Source organism: Heptranchias perlo, chromosome 3 (genome assembly GCF_035084215.1).
Source record: "Heptranchias perlo isolate sHepPer1 chromosome 3, sHepPer1.hap1, whole genome shotgun sequence".
Lineage (NCBI taxonomy): Eukaryota > Metazoa > Chordata > Chondrichthyes > Hexanchiformes > Hexanchidae > Heptranchias > Heptranchias perlo.
In genome coordinates this window covers 16,063,619-16,084,738 of record NC_090327.1, presented here as the reverse complement: position 1 = coordinate 16,084,738, position 21,120 = coordinate 16,063,619, and the positions used below count along the sequence as shown (strand labels likewise).

At 42.9% G+C, this 21,120-nt stretch overlaps 1 protein-coding gene across 1 annotated transcript in view; it reads right to left on the bottom strand.

Moving 5' to 3' along the window:
* The window catches only part of LOC137310536 (piezo-type mechanosensitive ion channel component 2), a 624,232-nt gene that overhangs the window by 62,460 nt on the left and 540,652 nt on the right, over nucleotides 1–21,120 (bottom strand). The window contains exons 37-42 of the mRNA XM_067978307.1: nucleotides 20,126–20,203; nucleotides 17,064–17,230; nucleotides 15,743–15,942; nucleotides 5,666–5,824; nucleotides 3,824–4,126; nucleotides 3,475–3,733 (exon numbers count right to left, since the gene is read on the bottom strand). Of these exons, the coding sequence (XP_067834408.1) occupies nucleotides 3,475–3,733; nucleotides 3,824–4,126; nucleotides 5,666–5,824; nucleotides 15,743–15,942; nucleotides 17,064–17,230; nucleotides 20,126–20,203 (1,166 nt within the window). The remainder of the gene's footprint in view (nucleotides 1–3,474; nucleotides 3,734–3,823; nucleotides 4,127–5,665; nucleotides 5,825–15,742; nucleotides 15,943–17,063; nucleotides 17,231–20,125; nucleotides 20,204–21,120) is intronic.

The window sequence follows — 21,120 nt, the reverse complement described above, 5'->3', positions numbered from 1 at the left end:
GGTGTCCATTGCGTTCCTCCTCATCTGAGCAGATCCTGTGTATTCGCTAGGCCTGTCCATAGGGGATGGCCTCTTTGACGTGGTTAGGGTGGAAGCTGGAAAAGTGGAGCGCCGTGCAACTACGGAGAAACTACGCCATGTTCTCCGCAGCCTTCAACATGTCATCGATGACGACGAACACCTCGCTAAGGCCATCCCCACGCCTCCACTACTCGCCTTCAAACATCCACCCAACCTCAAACAGACCATCGTTCGCAGCAAATTACCCAGCTTTCAGGAGAACAGCGTCCACGACACCACACAACCCTGCAACGGCAACCTCTGCAAGACAGGCCGGATCATTGACACAGATACCACCATCACACAAGAGGACACCACCCACCAGGTACATGGTTCATACTCCTGTGACTCGGCCAACGTTGTCTACCTCATACGTTGCAGGAAAGGATGCCCCGGAGCATGGTAGATTGGCGAGACCATGCAGACACTGCGACAACGGATGAACGGACACCGCGCAACAATCGCCAGACAGGAAAGTTCTCTCCCAGTCGGGGAACACTTTAGCAGTCAAGGACATCAAGAACAGGTAGATAAGGTGGTAAAGAAGGCATGTGGGATACTTGCCTTTATTAGCCGAGGCATAGAATATAAGAGCAAGGAGGTTATGATGGAGCTGTATAAAACACTGGTTAGGCCACAGCTGGAGTACTGTGTGCAGTTCTGGTCGCCACACTACAGGAAGGATGTGATCGCTTTGGAGAGGGTGCAGAGGAGATTCACCAGGATGTTACCAGGGCTGGAGCGCTTCAGCTATGAAGAGAGACTGGGAAGATTGGGTTTGTTTTCCTTGGAGCAGAGGAGGCTGAGGGGGGACATGATTGAGGTGTACAAAATTATGAGGGGCATAGATAGGATGGTTACTAAGGAGCTTTTTCCCTTCGTTGAGGGTTCTATAACAAGGGGACATAGATTCAAGGTAAAAGGCGGGAGGTTTAGAGGGGATTTGAGAAAGAACTTTTTCACCCAGAGGGTGGTTGGAGTCTGGAACTCACTGCCTGAGAGGGTTGTGGAGGCAGGAACCCTCACAACATTCAAGAAGCATTTGGATGAGCACTTGAAATGCCATAGCATACAAGGCTACGGACCAAATGCTGGAATATGGGATTAGATTAGACAGGGCTTGATGGCCGGCGCGGACACGATGGGCCGAAAGGCCTCTATCCGTGCTGTTTAACTCTAAATCAGACATTCAGCCACCGATCTTCGGGTAAGCGTTCTCCAAGGCGGCCTTCGAGACACACGACAACGCAAAATCGTCGAGCAGAAATTGATAGCCAAGTTCCGCACCCATGAGGACGGCCTCAACCGGGATCTTGGGTTCATGTCACACTACATGTAACCCCACCAGCAAGGAAAAAAAAGTTATCTGTTTTTAATACAACTGGAAATTCTCTCTCTCTCTCTCTCTCTTTCTGCCTTTCGGGTCTCTTTCTCTCTGTCTGTGTAATTTGACACATTGTGTATTCAGCATACTGGGACCTACTGTTTGCCGTGGCTAACCTGTCTGAACACCAACGACACCTTTGATTGGTGTGATGGTGTCCCAGCCTAATATAAGATATGCGATTTGAGAACCTCTCATTCACTACTCACCTGACGAAGCAGATAATCTCCGAAAGCTTGTGATTTTAAAATAAAATTTTTGGACTATAACCTGGTGTTGTAAGATTCCTTACATTTGTCCACCCCAGTCCATCACCGGCATCTCCACAACTTGAATACTAGGACAAGGGGACTTAGCCTAACATGAGCATGCAGGAGTGAAGTTAGGAAATGCTCCTACACGCAAAGGGTGGTAGAAGTTTGGAACGCTCTTCTGCAATCAGCAGCTGATGCTAGCTTAATTGTGAATTCTAAATCTGAGATTGATAGATTTCTGTGAACCAAAGGTGTTAAAGGATATGAGGCTACGGCAGGTATATGGAGTTAGGTCACAGGTCCACCATGATCTCATTGAATGGCCGAACAGGCTCGAGGGGCTAAGTGCCAGTGCCACTTGCTATCTCCTGATATGCGTCATTTTCTCCTGCAAGAAAGCGGGATGTATATATGGGTGATGTGCCTTTCATGGTTGAATAGCTGCCAGTGTGTGTGGCCTGTGAGTTGTGGGTGGGCGGCTTGCAACAGTGGTAATGTATAACGGTGAGAGAAAGCATCTGTTAGGAAGAGTTGAGCACTGCTGGAAAGAGTTTGTTGGTATGTGGGTGATGGGGGTGTAGTGTGCAGAGCAGTGGATGCGGTCAATGGTGCAGTTGGTAGAAGACACCACTTGACAGTTGACCTCACTCACTTTGACCACTCATGTCAAAGCATTGAACTTCTTCCTGCACTACATCCATGTTCATGATGCTGCGCGCCTGGGATTGACTTCGTCCTCCCACTGCCTTTTGGATAAATGTCTAGAGGGTCTCTTGCCCCCACCCCCCTCTAAGGATATAGGATGTCCCTCCTTCTGACTACCTCTTGCACCAAGGTCTCTCGTGCATCAGCAGAGAACCTTGGTGCATGCACTCTCGCAGGCCTGGTACCAACTCAGGTCGGCAGATTGATGACGTCTGGCATGTAGATTGGAGGATGTGGGATTTATTAGTGGTCAACTTTTATTCAATGTTTTAACATAACTCATCAGTGTGTAAATATGGGGCTAGTACCTGCACCTGTGTTTTACGTGTGCGATGTCTGATCTCCGTTCAGACAGCAGACTGTTATTTTCAGCAAATAACAGGTACCAGCTACCTTTAAGAGATTTCTAAGAAACAGCTTCCCTTCAAGAGATTGGGTCTCCATCTGCTGGTGGAAAGTGTGAATTACACTGAATCGACTTGCAATGACTGGAATGGAACGCTGCTTCACGGTAGGTACTCAGGCAGGACCAAACTCTCATCCTGCCTGCGCACGGGTCATTGGGTGCCGGTTAATAGCGCATCATGCTACTTGTGCCCAAAAACGGCCCTTATCCAATTTTTCCCCCCTCTGTGTTCAATTTATTGTGTATGGCTTTTTTTTTTCATTCATTCATGGGATGTGGGCGTCGCTGGCGAGGCTGGCATTTATTGCCCATCCCTTGGACCTATAACTTGTGTTTTAGAGGCAAGAGTACTACCAACTGAGTCAAAATGACACATTTAGAAGCGCCATAAACACTAACTGCATTCTCCGCTCCTAAGGCATTTGAGCTAATTCTCAATTCCCCTCCCCTTCACCCTCCCGCTCCCTCCCCACACCCTCACATACATTATTGCTTTAAGTTGATATTTCATGTGGTTTTTAAAGTACTGGCATTATACTTAACTTTCCCATTCCAATAATATTGAATAGGTAACCTTTCCCTCAGTTCCCTCAGTATTGCAAAACTATGTTTCGCTACAATAATGGCATATTAAGTTACAAAACACACAAAAAAAATCTACATACCTCAGTATACACAATGGCTGTCATCCAGAAGCGTTTGCTTGGCCTCGGTACGGACAGCATAGCCCAGAGGAAAATGAGGACAGGAAGTACCAGGGTAATCATTGAAGCTGAAAGCATGTGGTTCAGTATAATGACAAAGAAACACAACATTTCTGAACGAGCTACCAAGGTATTATACAGAGCAAAGAAAAGTAGTAGAATTCGAGGCTGGGCTTTGTAGAATTCTTCTGACTCTTCCAACTCTTCATCATAAAACATCCTGAAACGTAAGATATTGGAGTCACATTACAGATGTATACTGACTCAATTAAAAAAAACTAACAAATGTATATCTGAAATTTCATCTTACTTGTTAAGAAGCAGTTCACTGGCTGTTAGTTCATGGCTCAGGTTTGGAAAGATGGCGTCTTCCAATTTGTCCGTCCTGCTATCCGGGGTAAGTGCCATGAGGTGTTTTTCATCAACTGAATCCGAGCTAAAGGACAGGTGATCAAGGCTAACAGCTTTGCTATACGAAGGGGGAACTTCCTCAGTCATGGTTTCTGTCCTGTATACAGGCACTGTTGCTTCTTCATCCTGCTCATCTTCTACTTCTTCAATTGTATCTGTGGTCCCTTGACGTGAATACAACATTGTGCATTGTGTTGGTTCACTAAGAAAAAAAAAATGGTCACATTTATAAGATTCAGTTTGGAACCAATCATTCGTCCTTTCATGAGATTTTTTAACCTTTTCCTATTCAGAGGTTTTGAAAATTTCTATCATTATTTAAGCACAAAAGTGGAAACAATTTTGATTGCTTTGAGTAGGAAAAGGTTCACTGTATTTTTGGTACCAGTTTCATGCGCACATTCATCCCACATGCCAAGATTGCTGACATATTTATACATGGGCCCATGCTTGTATGTTATTAAAAATGGCATTGGTGCGGTTAAAATGTGAAAATATAATGAAACTTGTGTAGGGTCAAAAAAATAAAGAAAGGAGATATTGCACCTTTTTATCTATTTTGTGTTGCACTTTATTCACCAGAATTGAACATTTAAAAAAAAATGTTTCTCTTGTTTTCTCCCTTGTCCCCCTGATGGCAATAATTCATTGTGCGGTACAATTTCTCTGGCACTGGTAGCTCTCCGGTACCATGCTAAAGTGACCATTCTTGCCATGTAAACATCACAATGGGCCCAATTCTGTCTTCACCCAACATGCACATATTTTCCAGCAGGCAGCAATCAGAAGAAGGAGCCGCTGCTGATTTTCCCCTTTCTCAAGACACTTGTAGCATCTCCATCATTGCCTCAACTGAGACCAACTAACTCAACACAGGTCAGGGACAGAATTTTGGACCTTCCTTATCTGTACCCCTCAGTAGCACGCCACAAAGTGCATATTACCTACTCAACCAATGAAAGGGGAAGTTCTTTTCTCCTCCCCAAAATTGTAACTATTTTATCATAGTACGAGGTTATCAAAATTATTGTTTTATTTTATGAACAAAACACCAAAACAGAAAGCCCCAAGGAAATGTGCATGAAAGATCCTATGCTATAGATTCTAGTTCTGCTGCATTCAAGCAGGAGTCCTTATAGAAAACAGTATTATTGGCACTGTTGGAGAAGAATATTATTGTAAAGTGTTAAACATTCATTTTATTCTGAGTCTCCAAGGTATTGATGATTGAATGTCTTTGGAGGTTAGTTATTGGACACATGCATGACCTCACACCAACTAAGATGTTGCAGAAAGCAACCTAAACCAACACATAATTAGAAGGAGCAGCATTCATAATGGCCTAGCTAACATACCCTTGTTTCAAGTGTCCTGACAAATAGTCATTATTCAACGATTTCTAGTATCTTTATTGAACCTCAATACCTCTCCAAAATGTAGACAAGTAGTCTGCAGGCTAAATAGCGTATACGAAAAGGTCTTTGCAGATCTGAATGATGATGTGGTTTACGGGCATATTAGTTCAGCATCATTGATTAGCCATTTTCTAACATTAAGTTTATAGCATCCAGGATTAAGCAACTTGTAGTGTGGTTACATTTTGCAAAGTCAAAACTTGTGTTTAATAGTAGGAATCATGCCAGCACACATTATGCAAATACATATATAATATATTATACATGTATATAATATATTATATATTAGATTCATTATTGAAATTAAGCATGCATGAATAAGGCACCTTGACACTATACTGCCACTTTCAACCGATGAGGAGGACATATCAACGCTGTACATTTTACGAAGCCTAGGTCGAGCACGCTCACTTGTTTTAGGAATATCATCTATATCATCTAGAGTTGACTGCCGTGAGTACAGCATGGTAGCTTCAGTGTAGCAGCTAGCAGTACAAAAAGTTAAAATGACATAGAACATAGCAATTAGACAAAAGTGCACAAAACAGCTACATGCACAAAAGATCTCCAAGATTCTGTAGATGGACACAACCCTGAGGGCTGCATTTTCCCCTGTGACAATTTGAAAGGTAAAAGGTACACATGAACAAAAGGAGTGTCATGTCAGTGGAAAGCCTAAAAGGCTATTCACTTTGTTTATCATTGATCTGAGGGGTCCTATCCCTTCAAATATGAGTTTAACAAACATTAGCAAAAAATGAGCATAACAGCTAATATTTGCTTGTTAACACCATCAACAGGAAACACATTCAGCTTCCCTCAGTTGCACAGTCAAATCAAAAAGCGTGTTTTATTTCAGGCCAAGTCGGGCATTACTGAAGTAGACGAGCAGGCAAATTTCAAAGAGTCACCACAATGATGGCAGTGAATAACACAGAACCAATTGATTTTCATCGATCAGCTATTCTCAACCATGCTCCACAACCTGAAAAGATAATAATTAGACCACTTACTATTGGCTTCTATTCTCTATAATAGACAGCTCTGGATAAATACATATATCTTTAAATAGCATTGAAAAAATGTGTACCCCCAGACATCTTATAAAAAAAACTATCACTCTCCAATATAAATGGGATACTGCTCTCCGATATTAATAAAAGGTGATTGGTGCTGGAAATATGTGTCGTATTGAGATAAATAAAGTCATCTTTTTTCCTCCCTGATTAGAAATAGAGATGCAGATTCTGAAAAGAAATGGGGATTCAGCATCTCTAAGGCAAATTATTATAGAACAAAATAATAAGCACTGGGTGAGTGCAAATATCACAAGAACGTAGATGACGGATTAGAATGAAAATGACATTGATAGAATAAAATTTAACAAAGTGCGGTCTACTCTTGGCATTACAAAAAAATTGCCATAGAAAATATTGAGTCCATTTTTAGTCAATCTTTTTTTTAAAAAGGATAAAGGTCGAATTTCCGAAGCTGCAGTCCAATGGAGCGGCCACGGAGGCAGAGAGTGACTTATTTGAAAATTGTGGGTGCACTGCACTGCCTGTGATTTTACATTAATGAATGGAAAATCATGGGCAATTTACTTGTGATTTTCCAATAAGCAGCTGGAAGCATGGGGCCTCGTAAAGTTCCACCCAAAGCGTTAAATGAGAATATTCTTTCTCTAATCATATTTCTGTTACATTAGCTCCTCACTGAAACCTATCAAATATCTTCAAAACAAAATTAAGAAAAAACACATCATTTATAATTTTAGGTCAACTGTGGCAAATTGGATTTTTCCTGGGTTGTCCGAGTTGAATTTTATTAACTTATATTTCTATGCTGCTAGAATCCGCATGTAAAGGTTGAATTCATGACATTCAAGGCGTCTCATGGTGTGGGGGGAAGGGGGGGCTGTGGGGAAGGTCACAATAATTCAACCATAGATCCAATGACAACATTAATATTTACTAATACAAAATGCTGCAGCTGTGAACAATGGAAAACCCAAGGGGTCAGTTAAGTAAAATGGGCATAGCCATTGATAAATATCTTAGGCCATCAGTAATGATTGTCTTCGTCGGTGAAATAGCCATTCCTGGTTAATTAAATCATGATCGTTATAATGTCTACAGACAGTTTTAAGCACAGACAGTCTCTCTATGAGTCACAGGATGGCCTATGAATTTGGCAACAGCAGCCAAACTAACTATTTTAAAAGTCTGAATCAGCTCAGCTTTAAACGTTTAAGCTGGCAAAGGATCAACCCATTTTTAGAGACAAAACAGGTTCCATCCTCATTATCAGAGAGTGAGACGGAAAGCAGGTAACTATAGACCAGTTAGCCTAACATCTGTCATTGGGAAAATGCTAGAATCCATTATTAAGGAAGTAGTAGCAGGACATTTGGAGACTCATAATACAATCAAGGAGAGTCAACATGGTTTTATGAAGGAGAAATCATGTCTGACAAACTTATTACAGTTCTTTAAGGAAGTAACAGGCAGGGTGGATAAAGGGGAACCAATGGATGCAGTATATTTGGATTTCCAAAAGGCATTCGATAAGGTGCCACATAAAAGATTACTGTATAAGATAAGAGCTCATGGTGTTTGGGGTAATATACTGGCATGGATAGAGGATTGGCTAACTAACAGAAAACAAAGATTCGGGATAAAAGGGTCATTCTCAAAATGGCAATCTGTAACTAGTGGGGTGCCGCAGGGATCAGTGCTGGGGCCTCAAATATTTACAACATACATCAATGACTTGGATGAAAGAACAGAGCGTCTTGTGGCCAAATTTGCTGATGATACAAAGACAGGTGGAAAAGCAAGTTGCGATGAGGACACAAAGTGTCTACAAAGGGATATTGACACGTTACGCGAATGGGCAAAAATTTGGCAGATGGAATATAATGTGGGAAAATGTGAAGTAATCCACTTTGGGAGGAAAAATAAAAAAGCAAAATATTATTTGAATGGAGAAATACTACAAAATGCTGCGGTACAGAGGGATCTGGGTGTCCTCGTACATGAAACATAAAAAGTCAACATACAGGTGTAGCAGGTAATCCGGAAGGCAAACGGAATATTAGCCTTTATTTCTAGGGGGATGGAGTATAAAAGCAGGGAAGTCATGCTACAACTGTACAGGGTGCTGGTGAGACCACACCTGGAGTACTGCATACAGTTCTGGTGCCCTTATTTAAGGAAGGACATACTTGCATTGGAGGCAGTTCAGACAAGGTTCACTAGGTTGCTTCCGGGTATGGAAGGGTTGTCTGATGAGGAAAGATTGAACAGGTTGGGTCTATACTCATTGGAGTTTAGAAGAATGAGAGGAGATCTTACTAAAACATACAAGATTCTGAGGGGACTCAATAGGGTAGATGCTGAGAAGATTACCCCTCATGGGGGAATCTAAAACTAGGGGACATAGTCTCAGAATAAGGGGTCACCCGTTTAAGACGGAAATGAGGAGGAATTTCTTCTCCCAGAGGGTCGTGAATCTTTGAAATTCTTTGCCCCAAAAAGCTGTGGAGGCTGTATATTTTATGTAAATAAACTAGTTGATGGTGTGATGTGCCTTTTCTCAGAAAAATGTTAATTCAATCCACCTTTACATAAAGAGAATTCACTGGTGGCACATGTTATATTTCAGTAACTGGTATACAAAGAAAGGGTTTTCTATCTTGATCCCTAGAATGATACCCGCACTTCAAGGTTTAAGTTACGAGGAGAGATTACACAAATTGGGGTTGTATTCTCTAGAGTTTCGAAGGTTAAGGGGTGATCTGATCAAAGTTTATAAGATATTAAGGGGAACAGATAGAGTGGATAGAGAGAAACTATTTCCGCTGGTTGGGGATTCTAGGAGTAGGGGGCACAGTCTAAAAATTAGAGCCAGACCTTTCAGGAACGAGATTAGAAAACATTTCTACACACAAAGGGTGGTAGAAGTTTGGAACTCTCTTCCGCAAATGGCAATTGATGCTAGCTCAATTGCTAAATTTAAATCTGAGATAGATAGCTTTTTGGCAACCAAAGGTATTAAGGGATATGGGCCAAAGACAGGTATATGGAGCTAGATCACAGATCAGCCATGATCTTATCAAATGGCAGAGCAGGCATAAGGGGCTGAATGGCCTACTCCTGTTCCTATGTTCCTAGATCATACCATCATTTAACTCAACTGGGAGAGGAGGAGCACAAAACCAGCAGAGAATTTAAAAAATATTTTTCAGCAATAATGTAACTCTTGTTTTCATCTTAAATGCTTACTCTATTTTACAAGCACGACATGCTTGGCTACTGATTTTTTTTTTACTGCTAACAAAACCATATTCATATAAATTACATGTTTCAAAACTGCAATTTACTACAATTTGCTAGAGGAGTTGTAAATTATAATGCAATATTAGTATTTTACCCATTTTTCAACCAAAGATAAAAAATATAGCTCTTGAAGAGCAGTATTAATGTACAATTAAAATAAACACTAACAAAATTGTCTTAAGGGATAAAAGACTTCAATAAAAATAAAATCAGGCGGTGCCGATTCACTACAGCCCATATTGCACTACCACCCAAGATATATTTCACCGCCCATTCCCCCCCAACCACCAAGAGGTTCTGAGTTCAAATCCCACCATGGTAAGTTGTGAAACTGAACTCAAGTAATTTGTGGGTTAGGAACGTGCAAGCTGCTGGGTTGTTGTAAAAACCCAACTTGTTCACTAATGTCCTTCAGGGAAGGGAACCTGCCATCCCTATCTCGTCTGGCCTACACGTGACTCCAGTCCTACACCACACAGTTGTCTCTTGAAATTGGTCAATGGCAGTAGCACAAAACCAGCCGATGGTGAATCGACTGCTCGTTTTACACCTCACCCGATTTCCTTTTACAACGGTGAACAAAATCAGGTCCGGTGTAAAATGTAAAATGGACTCAAGTTCGCTATCGGCCTATTCTGTTCTAATGGCATTGACCAATTACACCCCTTAATTCCCTTAAGGGAATGAGCAGTAAACACTGCCTTACCAACGCTGCCCAAATCTAAAGACAAATTTGAAAAACGTAGGGTTCAGATCAGGTGTAATGACTCGGGCCGAGGTCGGAGGAGGGGAAGGAGGAAGAAGAATTGGCCCCCGTTTCTTTATTCCACAGCTGTGCACAGTATGCAGTGAATTAGGAAAAGAATAAGGAAGGTTTAGGACTTTGCTGATAAAATGTATCTCCTACGCACCTCACAATTTAAAAAATTTTACTGCTTGAAATAGTTAAGAAATTAGTAAAACTGGAATATAGCTTGACAAATATTGCGTGAATCACAATTTATTTGTGCCCTCCCGTACTGGCTAAGATTTGCTCATGCACACAGAAATTTGGTGTTTTGGGTTTTGAGGGACTGTTATGTAACAAATTCAAGTGTAAGATGCAGCCAAATAAAAGAATGGTGATCAGAGGAGCTAAAGAGACCTAGAAAAAAACATGGCTGCAGAGGCAAAATATACCAGTAACATTTATTTTCAATACTACCATAGCAAGAGAACTGTCAGAGAAGAGGCAAGAACAATCAGCTTGAAACTGAGGATGAGCACAAGATGGTAAATATTCTGAATGATTACTTCCTCAAAGTATTCACAAGGGAAGCCATGAACAATATGCCCTCCCCCAAAAAAGGCTTAAGTCAAGACTTCAGTATTAATGGGATTGAAGGCACAATTCAAGACTTCAATATAAATGAGCAGAAAGGGCTTAAAACAAATCCTCACGGATAGATGGTATTTATCACAAGAGGATTGACGGAGACTAGCAAGGAGATTTGTGAGGCACTGACAGTCATTATGAGGGAGTCAATGAACACTGGGCAAGTACCAGTAGATTGGAAACAGGTTAATGTGCTGCACATATTCAATAAGGGAGACATAACAGACACAGGCGTCTACAGGCCTAGCGGACTTGCTTCAATTCCATGTAAAATAATGATTACCGGGAGTAAACTTGAGGATTACCTGTACAACCACCACCTAGTAAACAGCAGTCAACATGGCTTTAGATGGGGAAGATCCTGCCTAATCAACCTCCTTGATTTCTTTGAGGATGTGACAACCCCAATCAACTATGGTAAATGCTTGTGCACTTAGACTTCCAAAAGTATGCCAATAAAGTTTCACAAGAAAGATTACTAATTATTCTCAAAGCTATGGGGATTCAGGGCAACACTTGGGTATGGGTAAGAAGCTGGCTAAAGGGTGGAAAACGGTAGTACTGACTAGAGAGAATGGGACAGAATTTCCACGGGAGTTCCCCGATCTCCCGCTGTAACTTCGGCAGAAGATCGGCAGAAACCCCCAGAGAAATGGTGTTATAGCGGGAAATCGGGAGAACCTCAGTGAAAATTACTGTCGGTAATATCAGGGTCGGGGTTGGGGGAGGCGGTGGGGGGGAAATTACTGAGTGGAACGCCCGAGGGCTCAGTTTTGGTACCACTATTATTTATAATTGATATTTATGACTTGGATTCTGAAATTGGTTAAAATTGCAGATCATACCAAATTAGGTGCAGCAGTGGGATCAAAGGTCGCAGGCCAGAAACTACAGAATGAGCTAAACTAAAAGTATGCAATTTCATGAAAACAGGTATAAAGTATTGCACAAAAGAAGGAAAGGTGGAGAACATGCATACTTCGTGAATGGTGTTGAAATAGTTAAGGATTAAGTTGAAAGAGATCTAGGAGTCCTAGTAGAAAGAACATTCAACATGTCCAACCAATGCTAAGCAGCAATCAGCAAAGTCAATAGAATGTTGAACTACATAGCCAAAACGGTAGAATATGAGTCAGAGAAAGTTGTGATCAAACTATATAGTGCTTTGGTCAGAGCATACCTTGAGTACTTTGTCCAAGTCGCTGTGATACAAGGGAGCCATCTAGGTAATAAGACTAAATTCAGTGGTCTGCAAATTTGTCATGGGATACCAAAATTCCCTCTTGCTATTTTATCAAAGACATTAACCCATTTATTTTAAACAGGTTAATGCCTCCACTAAAATAGAGGAAAGGGGAAGTTAATCCACTAGTGTCGCATAATTTCAGGGCCATTGATCTTGTTTGGAGGCCCTAGGTAGGGTCAAAGGGCATAAAACCAAAATATTCCCAGTGACGGATGGTTACACCCAAGGGCAATAAGACTGGGGACAAAATCTACAAATGATTGAGGACATCAATAAACATAGGCAAGACCCCACTGGGTTTGTACATGTTTTTAAAAAGGTAACAGATCCAGGTAGCTACAGACCCATTAGTCTTACTTTAATAATTAACAAAGTAATACAATTGATCATTAGGTACAAATTTGAAGATTACTTATGTGAATGTAACTTAGTAAATGACCAGCAACATGGTTTCCTAAGGGGAAGATCATGCTTGACCAACCTCAGCATTTTTTAGGAAGTAACATCTCAGGTGGACTTTCTAAAGCCTTATGAATTAGTGTATCTTGACTTCTAGAAAGCCTTCAATAAATCTCACATAAAAGGCTGCTACATTGCCTTAAGGCTATGGGTGAAGAAAAGGCTGAAGGGGAGAAAACAGCAGGTACTAATCTTCCAAACATCCTTAGATACGGGGGTGGTGCCAGGGGACTGGAGAATTACAAATGTTACACCCTTGTTCAAAAAAGGGTGTAAGGCTAAACCCAGCAACTATAGGCCAGTCAGTTTAACCTCGGTAGTGGGGAAACTTTTAGAAACGATAATCCGGGACAGGATTAGCAGTCACTTGGACAAGTGTGGATTGATTAGGGAAAGCCAGCACAGATTTGTTAAAGGCAAATCGTGTTTAACTAACTTGATTTGAGTTTTTTGATAAGGTAACAGAGAGGGTCGATGAGGGCAATGCAGTTGATGTGGTGTATAAGAACTTCCAAAAGGCATTTGATAAAGTGCCACACAACAGGCTTGTCATCAAGTTTGAAGCCCATGGAATAAAAGGGGCAGTAGCAGCCTGGATACAGAATTGGCTAAGTAACAGGAAACAGAGCGTAGTAGCAAACAGTTGTTTTTGGAACTGGAGGGAGGTGTACAATGGTGCTCCCCAGTGGTCGGTACTAGGACCACTGCTTTTCTTGGTATATATTAATGACTTGGACTTGGGTGGACAGGGCACAGTTTCAAAATTTGCAGATGACACAAAATTTGGAAGTGTAGTGAACAGTGAGGAGGATAGTGATAGACTTCAAGAGGATATAGACAGGCTGGTGGCATGGGCGGACATGTGGCAGATGAAATTTAATGCAGAAAAATGCAAAGTGATATATTTTGGTAGGAAGAATATGGAGAGGCAATATAAACTAGAGGGCACAATTCAAAAAGGGGTACAGGAACAGAGAGATCTGGGGGTATATGTACACAAATCGTTGAAGATGGCAGGGCAGGTTGAGAAAATGGTTAAAAAAGCATACGGGATCCTGGACTTTATAAATAGAGGCATAGAGTACAAAAGCAAGGAAGTTATGATGAACCTTTATAAAACACTGGTTGGGCCACAACTGGAGTATTGTGTCCAGTTCTGGGCACCGCACTTTAGGAAAGATGTGAAGGCCTTAAAGAAGGCACAAAAGAGATTTACTAGAATGATTCCAGGGATGAGGGACTTTAATTACGTGGAGAGACTGGAGAAGTTAGGGTTGTTCTCCTTGGAACAGAGAAAGTTGGGAGGAGATTTGATAGAGGTATTCAAAATCATGAAGGGTCTAGACAGAGTGGATAGAGAGAAACTGTTCCCATTGGCAGAAGGGTCAAGAACCAGAGGACACAGATTTAAGGTGATTGGCAAATGAAGCAAAGGTGACATGAGGGAAAACTTTGTTACGCAGTAAGTGGTTAGGATCTGGAATGCACTGCCAGAGGGGGTGGTGGAAACAGATTGAATCATGGCTTTCAAAAAGGAATTAGATAAATACTTGAAGGGAAAAAAATTGCAGGGCTACAGAGAAAGAGCGAGGGAATGGGACCAACTGGATTGTTCTTACAAAGAGTTGGCATGGGCTCAATGGGCTGAATGGCCTCCTTCTGTGCTGTAACCATTCTATGATTCTATGAAAATTGGAATTTATGCTTAGCACTTTAGTCTAACTAGTTAAGTTAATTCACAAGAACAAAGCAAACCAAATCCTTTTGGGATCTTGTTTGGAAGAATATTACTGGTATTTTTTTTCACTAAACTAAAGCAAATTTATATTTATGACATTCTACATTTTAATTGAAAAGTTGCTATTTTCCAGTATCAGGTTGGATTAGATTTGCTGCTCTACTGGCTTATTTTCTGTCCACCATCAAATTTACAGATCTATGGGCGTAGACATTTGGCCGAGAAGTGATTGTTTTTTGGGTGCTATACGGCCTCTTAAGCCTTCAATATGGCGGGTGGGACGTGCAGGCTCGTTACGAGCCCTAAGTGCGTCGCCCGCCATATTGGTAAAGGACAAAAAAAATCGGCGTGGAGCGTCCACGCCTGAAACAGGTGTTAGGTTATTTGCATATGCAAATAAGGGGCCTGATTGAGGCCCCTACTGCAAGATTGGTTTGCCCTGAGGCAGCCGATGTCAGTGCTGGCAGCACTGAGGAATACCAGGCCACCGTTACATCCCAACCCGATTGCCCCCCGTTCCTGATCCCCTTTAATCACTTACCTGAGGGCAGCTGCAGGCATCGCAACTGCCTGATCTTCCACTCTGTTTCGCCAGTGAGCTGCCTGTTAGTGTCCGCAGCTCGCCAGCTCGATGGTAATGAGGCCTGAGGCTTCTCGGTCCTCACCATTCAGGCACAGGCATTGATCCCTGCGACCCGCGCGCCAGAATTTCTAGGCAATATGTATTTTCAACAAAAACAATAGTCTGAAGATCACGTGCCCGCAGTTAAGCAAGAACTGCGAACCTTTATAATGAATACTGACGTTTTTGAAAGAACAGCCAAGTTGTGTATCTGACATATTAGAGTTATATTGATTCGATTTTGATAACCGTCTGCTATTGTCATATAACAGAGCAAGCTCATTAGGGCTGATGGAACAATTATGCACCCTCTTGTCACTGATTTAAAGACAGTGTTAAAAGATACAGCATTTTGATTAGTTGAACATTGAACATTCAAACTCTATTAAGGACAGTCAGGCCAGTTTGAGGATATCTGCGCAAATTTCTTTAACACACAATAGGATTTTAAGCACTGTGCAACTGCATGCCTGCTCTAGGTACACTTTGGCTTTGATTTTAATTAACATCCCCTAAATTCAGATTCGGTGAACTGATCAACAGTCAGACCGAATTGATTCAAATATTTTCTGATATGACACAAACAATAAAATGTTAGGAACAAACATTTCTCAAGCAACTACCTGGACAGACTATCATGAGAAGCTATAGAGTCTGTGCTGTCCATTCTCTGAGCACCCGCCTCTCTGTTTCCTTCATGGATAGTCAAAGCAGTACATCCGGCACCATCAGCCTTTCTGTCCAGATCTGACTCCCGTGAACTGTGCAACTTCATCTGGTACTTGTAGTAATTATGGACACTGTCACGGCACGGAACATTTCCCTATAGCAGAGTAACGCAGAAGATGACGAAAGGATAATCAATTAACTATAATTAATTTACAGTGAATAAGTTTGATGAAAGCAAATTTTGTTTAAAAATGGATTATCTTTATGCATCACTTTTTCAGAATCTCTATATGTGGCTAATTTCTTGAATAAAGACATCAATTCCTCTTACTGGGAGGTAGTTTTCTCTTTGTTTAAAAATACTGCATGTTAGGATTGTCCTGTTTGAGTTGTCTAATTGTTAACTGTATTGTGATTTATAGGCACTGTTCATTCTCAAAGATTAAAAGGAAAAGCTGTTGTAAACCTAACGGTTAGTGTGATGTAATTTAATAATTGAAATTTGGAAACATTTTTAATGATTGCAGTTATTTACAAGGCAATTTCTTCATGGGAGGAAAAAGAGTCGGAAAAGTGCCATAATTTTCTTAAAATAATATTATCTGAGAGCAGTCACAAAGGATGATCAAGAGCTGAGATGGGTTGCCAGGAAGGCTGGTTGAGGATACTGGGCTCATTTCAAAAAACAGCTAGAATGGAACAGCTGTAATGGAAAGCCAATAAGGTTGTTATTCTGGGAAAATAAGATCAAATGGGCTGAAAAGCCTTCTTCACTTTGTCATCGAATGTTTTGCAATACAATAGTACAAGGCATTGAGCAGCCTAACCTGTTGTCCTGGGCCCCAACAAAACTCTGGCCTGTTGCTGTGCATTTCGAGGCCCCCCTCTACACCCCCACGCCAAGGTTTCCTCTCCACCAGCTGGCCGGCTCAGCGTGGGATCTTGCCGATTTCCCGCCCACCCAGAACCAGCGAGTTACAGCGGGTCACTCACCGCCGGCATGCTACAGAGGCCCAGGCCTCAAAATGGCTCGGGCTTCAAGCTGGCATGCACGGGCAGGCAGAGTGGCCGCTTTGCTGACTTCACGCTTGTTAAGGCCGCTCGCTGAAAATTGCCCCCCCTCCCTATCATCAAATGAGTCCAGTATAACAGTCATATGTTCAATATAAGCAGGGTAAATGATTGCACCATTTTTGAAAAAGCGATGGTTTTCCTAATTAAATCTTCTTAATCAATAAACAGGATTCTAAGAAAAATGATGTTAATATTCCATACCTTCTTCACTTCCCTTGTAAGCATACACCTTTCTATCCTCAGCACAGTGGAGATATTAATGCATTCCTTTGAGATTGAATTTAGCCAATTTGTAAAACTATCCATCAGAGCCAAGAAGAGAATCCACGTAAACTTCAGGATATTAAACACCCGTTTGATAACATTATCTGGGAAATAGAGAGAAAAGGATTATTAGAAATAGGCAGTTATGACATATCGGAGTGAATTCAGCACTTCCAGCATGGAGTGCATATTGGGAATTCAGAGATGGAGATATGCCCTCAAGGATTTGCCATCCATTGAAATGAATAGAGGTCAAGTGAAACTTTCAAAACTGAGATTGATAGATTTTTGTTAGGTAAGGATATGCAGGGTTATGGAATCAAGGCGGTTAGATGGAGTTAAGATGCAGATCATCCATTATCTAACTGAATGGCAGAACAGACTCAATGGGCTGAATGGCCTACTCCTGTTCCTAAGTTCCTGTGTAGATGGAAAATTGTGCAACTGCAAATCGAGTGCACTGACCCCCAACGCCTGAATTGATAATATCACAGAACTGTGAGCCAGGAGCACTAAATCAAAAAATTTACTCCATACTGCTGTCTTTTAATGTTACTAGTCTTCTAAGAAACAGATGGCAGGTGGATCAGTGCAAGATCGTGTGTAAGGCAACACTGGGACAGGGCATGTGAAATACGTGCAGGCAATAATGGTGCTTCCATAATCAAAAAAATGAAATGGATATTGGTAAGATACACAACATATATATTGTGTTCATATATATATATATATATTCAGGCATTTGGGTGAGAGGTCAAGTGTTTGTACACAATGGGCTCGATTTTTGCACCCGCGATCGGGTGCGTTCGTGGCGGGCGGGCTGCGAAAATCGGGGATTCCCGGGGCGGGTCGGGAGCCCGGCTCCAACCCGCCCACCTCCGGGTTCCCCACTGACGCGCTCACATGCGCGCGCAATCCCCGCATGTGGGACTCCCGCCGGCAATTAAAGCCAGCGGGGTGCCACTTAAAGTACTTGTACAGGTACTTCAGGTTGTTTACAGACCTGATTGACCTGTTATTTTAGCAGGGATGGGATTTTGCAGCTGACTGAGACTGTTTCCCGTACTGGGGGAAACACTCCCAGTTCAAATGGACGTGTTGCAGACATCAGCCTGTGGCAGCTGCAAAGGTCCATTTGACAGGTGTGGGGTGGAGACCCTCACTCATTGCAGGAGGCCACTGTGTCACTTTGGACAAAGTTTGGCCTCGACCACCCCCCTCCTAACAACAAAATTCACCAACTTGCACACTTACCCCAGTGTCCAGACACATTTACCTACCTTGCGGACTCCCTCAGATGTACATCTTGCGGATGGGGGCCGCCGTAACTGCAGTCATGACCTCCTCGGAGGGCGAACAGCATCACCAGCCTCGCCGGCCAAGCTGTCCACCTCTGACACGTGGAGCTCCACAACACAGTGCTGTGACACATCCACCTGCACAGCAGGAGGGAGGGCAACCGCAGAGAGAGATGCGTCGCAGAGGGCACTACCCTCGCCACAGGGTCCACAGACCGAGGCTCAGCCTCCTGGACCTCTCTGAGCAGCAGTGCACACGGAGGCTCAGAGTCACTCGACATGTAGTCGTGGACATCTGCAGCCTCCTTCATGCCGAGCTGCTCCTGGCTGGCCCGAGCACCATCTTCTTACCTGTCGCTGTCAAAGTCACCACTGCCCTCAACAACCTTTCCTCCGCATCCTTCCAGGGTGCAACCGGGGACATCGCCGACGTCTCTCAGTCGTCTGCACAAAAGAGCCTTGCAAATACACCTACACCCACTCTGCAGTGACACAATGGGTGGCATCAGTTGTGGGTCTTCATTGTGATCCTCAGGAAAGGGCATTATTGCACAAACCAGACAAGATTCGCAAAGACGTGGCAGTAGTGGTGCCAATATAATATGTAATTTGAGTTGATCAGAAATTAAATATAAGTAAAAACCATGAAAAACCCTCAAACACCCATGTGCATCCCCTTCATGCTCACGACACTTTTGCCTTACGCTTCCTACTGCACATATGTGATGCATGCCCTGTGGCTGCAGCACAGGTAGTGGCAGGTTGAGTGAGGCTGACCATGAAAGAGATGCACGAGAGGATGAGTATGAGATAGATCCATGAGATTGTATGAGGATTGGGTTGAGTGGTATGAGTACTGGTGAGGTGAGTAAGTGCAGGTAAGATGAGGATGAGGTTTGAGTGGGTGTGAGGGGTGATGTGACAGAATATTGTTGGCAGTGCAGAAGGAGATGTGGGGTGGGGGCGGTGATGTGGCAGACGGAGTGTAGGGGAATGAGTAAGTGTACTCACTTTGGCTGACCTACTGAGGTCATTGGAGCGCCTCCTGCACTGTATGCAGGTGGGCGATAAGATGGTGGTGCAGGTGACCTCCTCTGCCACCTCGAGCCAGGCCTTCTTGGTGGCAGAGGCAGGCCGCTTCCTCCCGCCTGCCGGGGAGAAGATCTCTGTCCTCCCCCTCCTCCTCACCCCATCCAATAAGAGCTGGAATGAGGCATCATTAAACCTGGGAGCAGCCTTCCCCCTGGGCTGCTCCATGCTGTAATTTTTCCTATTTCTTGCAGTATCAGTCAGTGGAGGACTGCCCCTTTAAATAGAGCTCCTCCAGCTGACAGACCTTACTGCGCATACGCAGTCCGCCCGCCGCGCAGCTTAACAGCGGGGAACCCGGAAGACCAGGTAAGTGGATCCAATCAGCCTGCGATTGCGCGCGGAGCAGACTGATTTCACCGGGCGCGTTACCCACGCGCCCAATCTACCCCCCAACGCGAACCCGCCGCCATGGTAATATCGGGCCCAATATGTTTTTCTGTCCATCAAAAATGAAACTGGATAACCCGATGGGACGTGCTATTCTCCGTGTCTGAATTCCCAAGATGCATTTTCGTCATGTGGGGCGTATTGACATAATTCCCCTGCCTGATGGACTTTTTTGCATAAATTAAGATGATGTCCACCTGCTGATGGAAGGTCCTGTCATACCTGGTGCATTAGAGTGCTTGTGCGCTTCTTCTGGTGTTGGTAGTTCTTCTGTCTCTTCACATTCAATTGCAATGTGACCTAACCAAAAGATAGTGGAGTGACATGTCAACAAACTCAACATTATTCCAGTAGTGTGATCCGTGCATTTGCTCCATTTTTCTATATTCTTTTAAACAGCTACCTAAATTCTCTCAGGATGCTTTCATAGTAAACACTACAGATATCTGAACAGAGAGATGAAAATAGTTTTTATTTCTTCAGAGAATGAGCAACCAACAACTAAATAAGCGAACCCACGACCTCTACCACCTAGAAGGACAAGAGCAGCAGGCACATGGGAACAACACCACCTGCACGTTCCCCTCCAAGTCACACACCATCCCGACTTGGAAATATATCACCGTTCCTTCATCGTCGCTGGGTCAAAATTCTGGAACTCCCTTCCTAACAGCACTGTGGGAGAACCTTCACCACACGGACTGCAGCGGTTCAAGGTGGCGGCTCACCACCACCTTCTCAAGGGCAATTAAGGATGGGCAATAAATGCTGGCCTCGCCAGCAACGCCCACATCCCATGAACGAATAATTAAAAAAAAGTCACATCCATCACCCCCCTCTCCTCACCCATTCTCATCCAAGAAATTTATTGAAAGTGGTTGTAAAAACCATTTAAACAGGAAACATGAGAAGGTCCATAATGAAAAGCAAATACTATTGTGAACTTTTCAGAAATGCAGCACCATCTCCTTTCCATATTTCAGCTGCACCTTTCTAAAAACAGAAACAACCACCAATCACATCTCCACAGATTTCACTAATGGAAACGTACAACAGTTTTTCTGTTTAATATATATACAACACTACGGTGAGGTCTCACAGCCCTCCCCCCACTTCTCCCCAACAAGATTAATTGCAATGAGATATCTGATTTCACCACTGGCCACCAAAAAGGGAGACGCACAGATAACGACAGCGGAAGGGCCCGGAAGAAATGG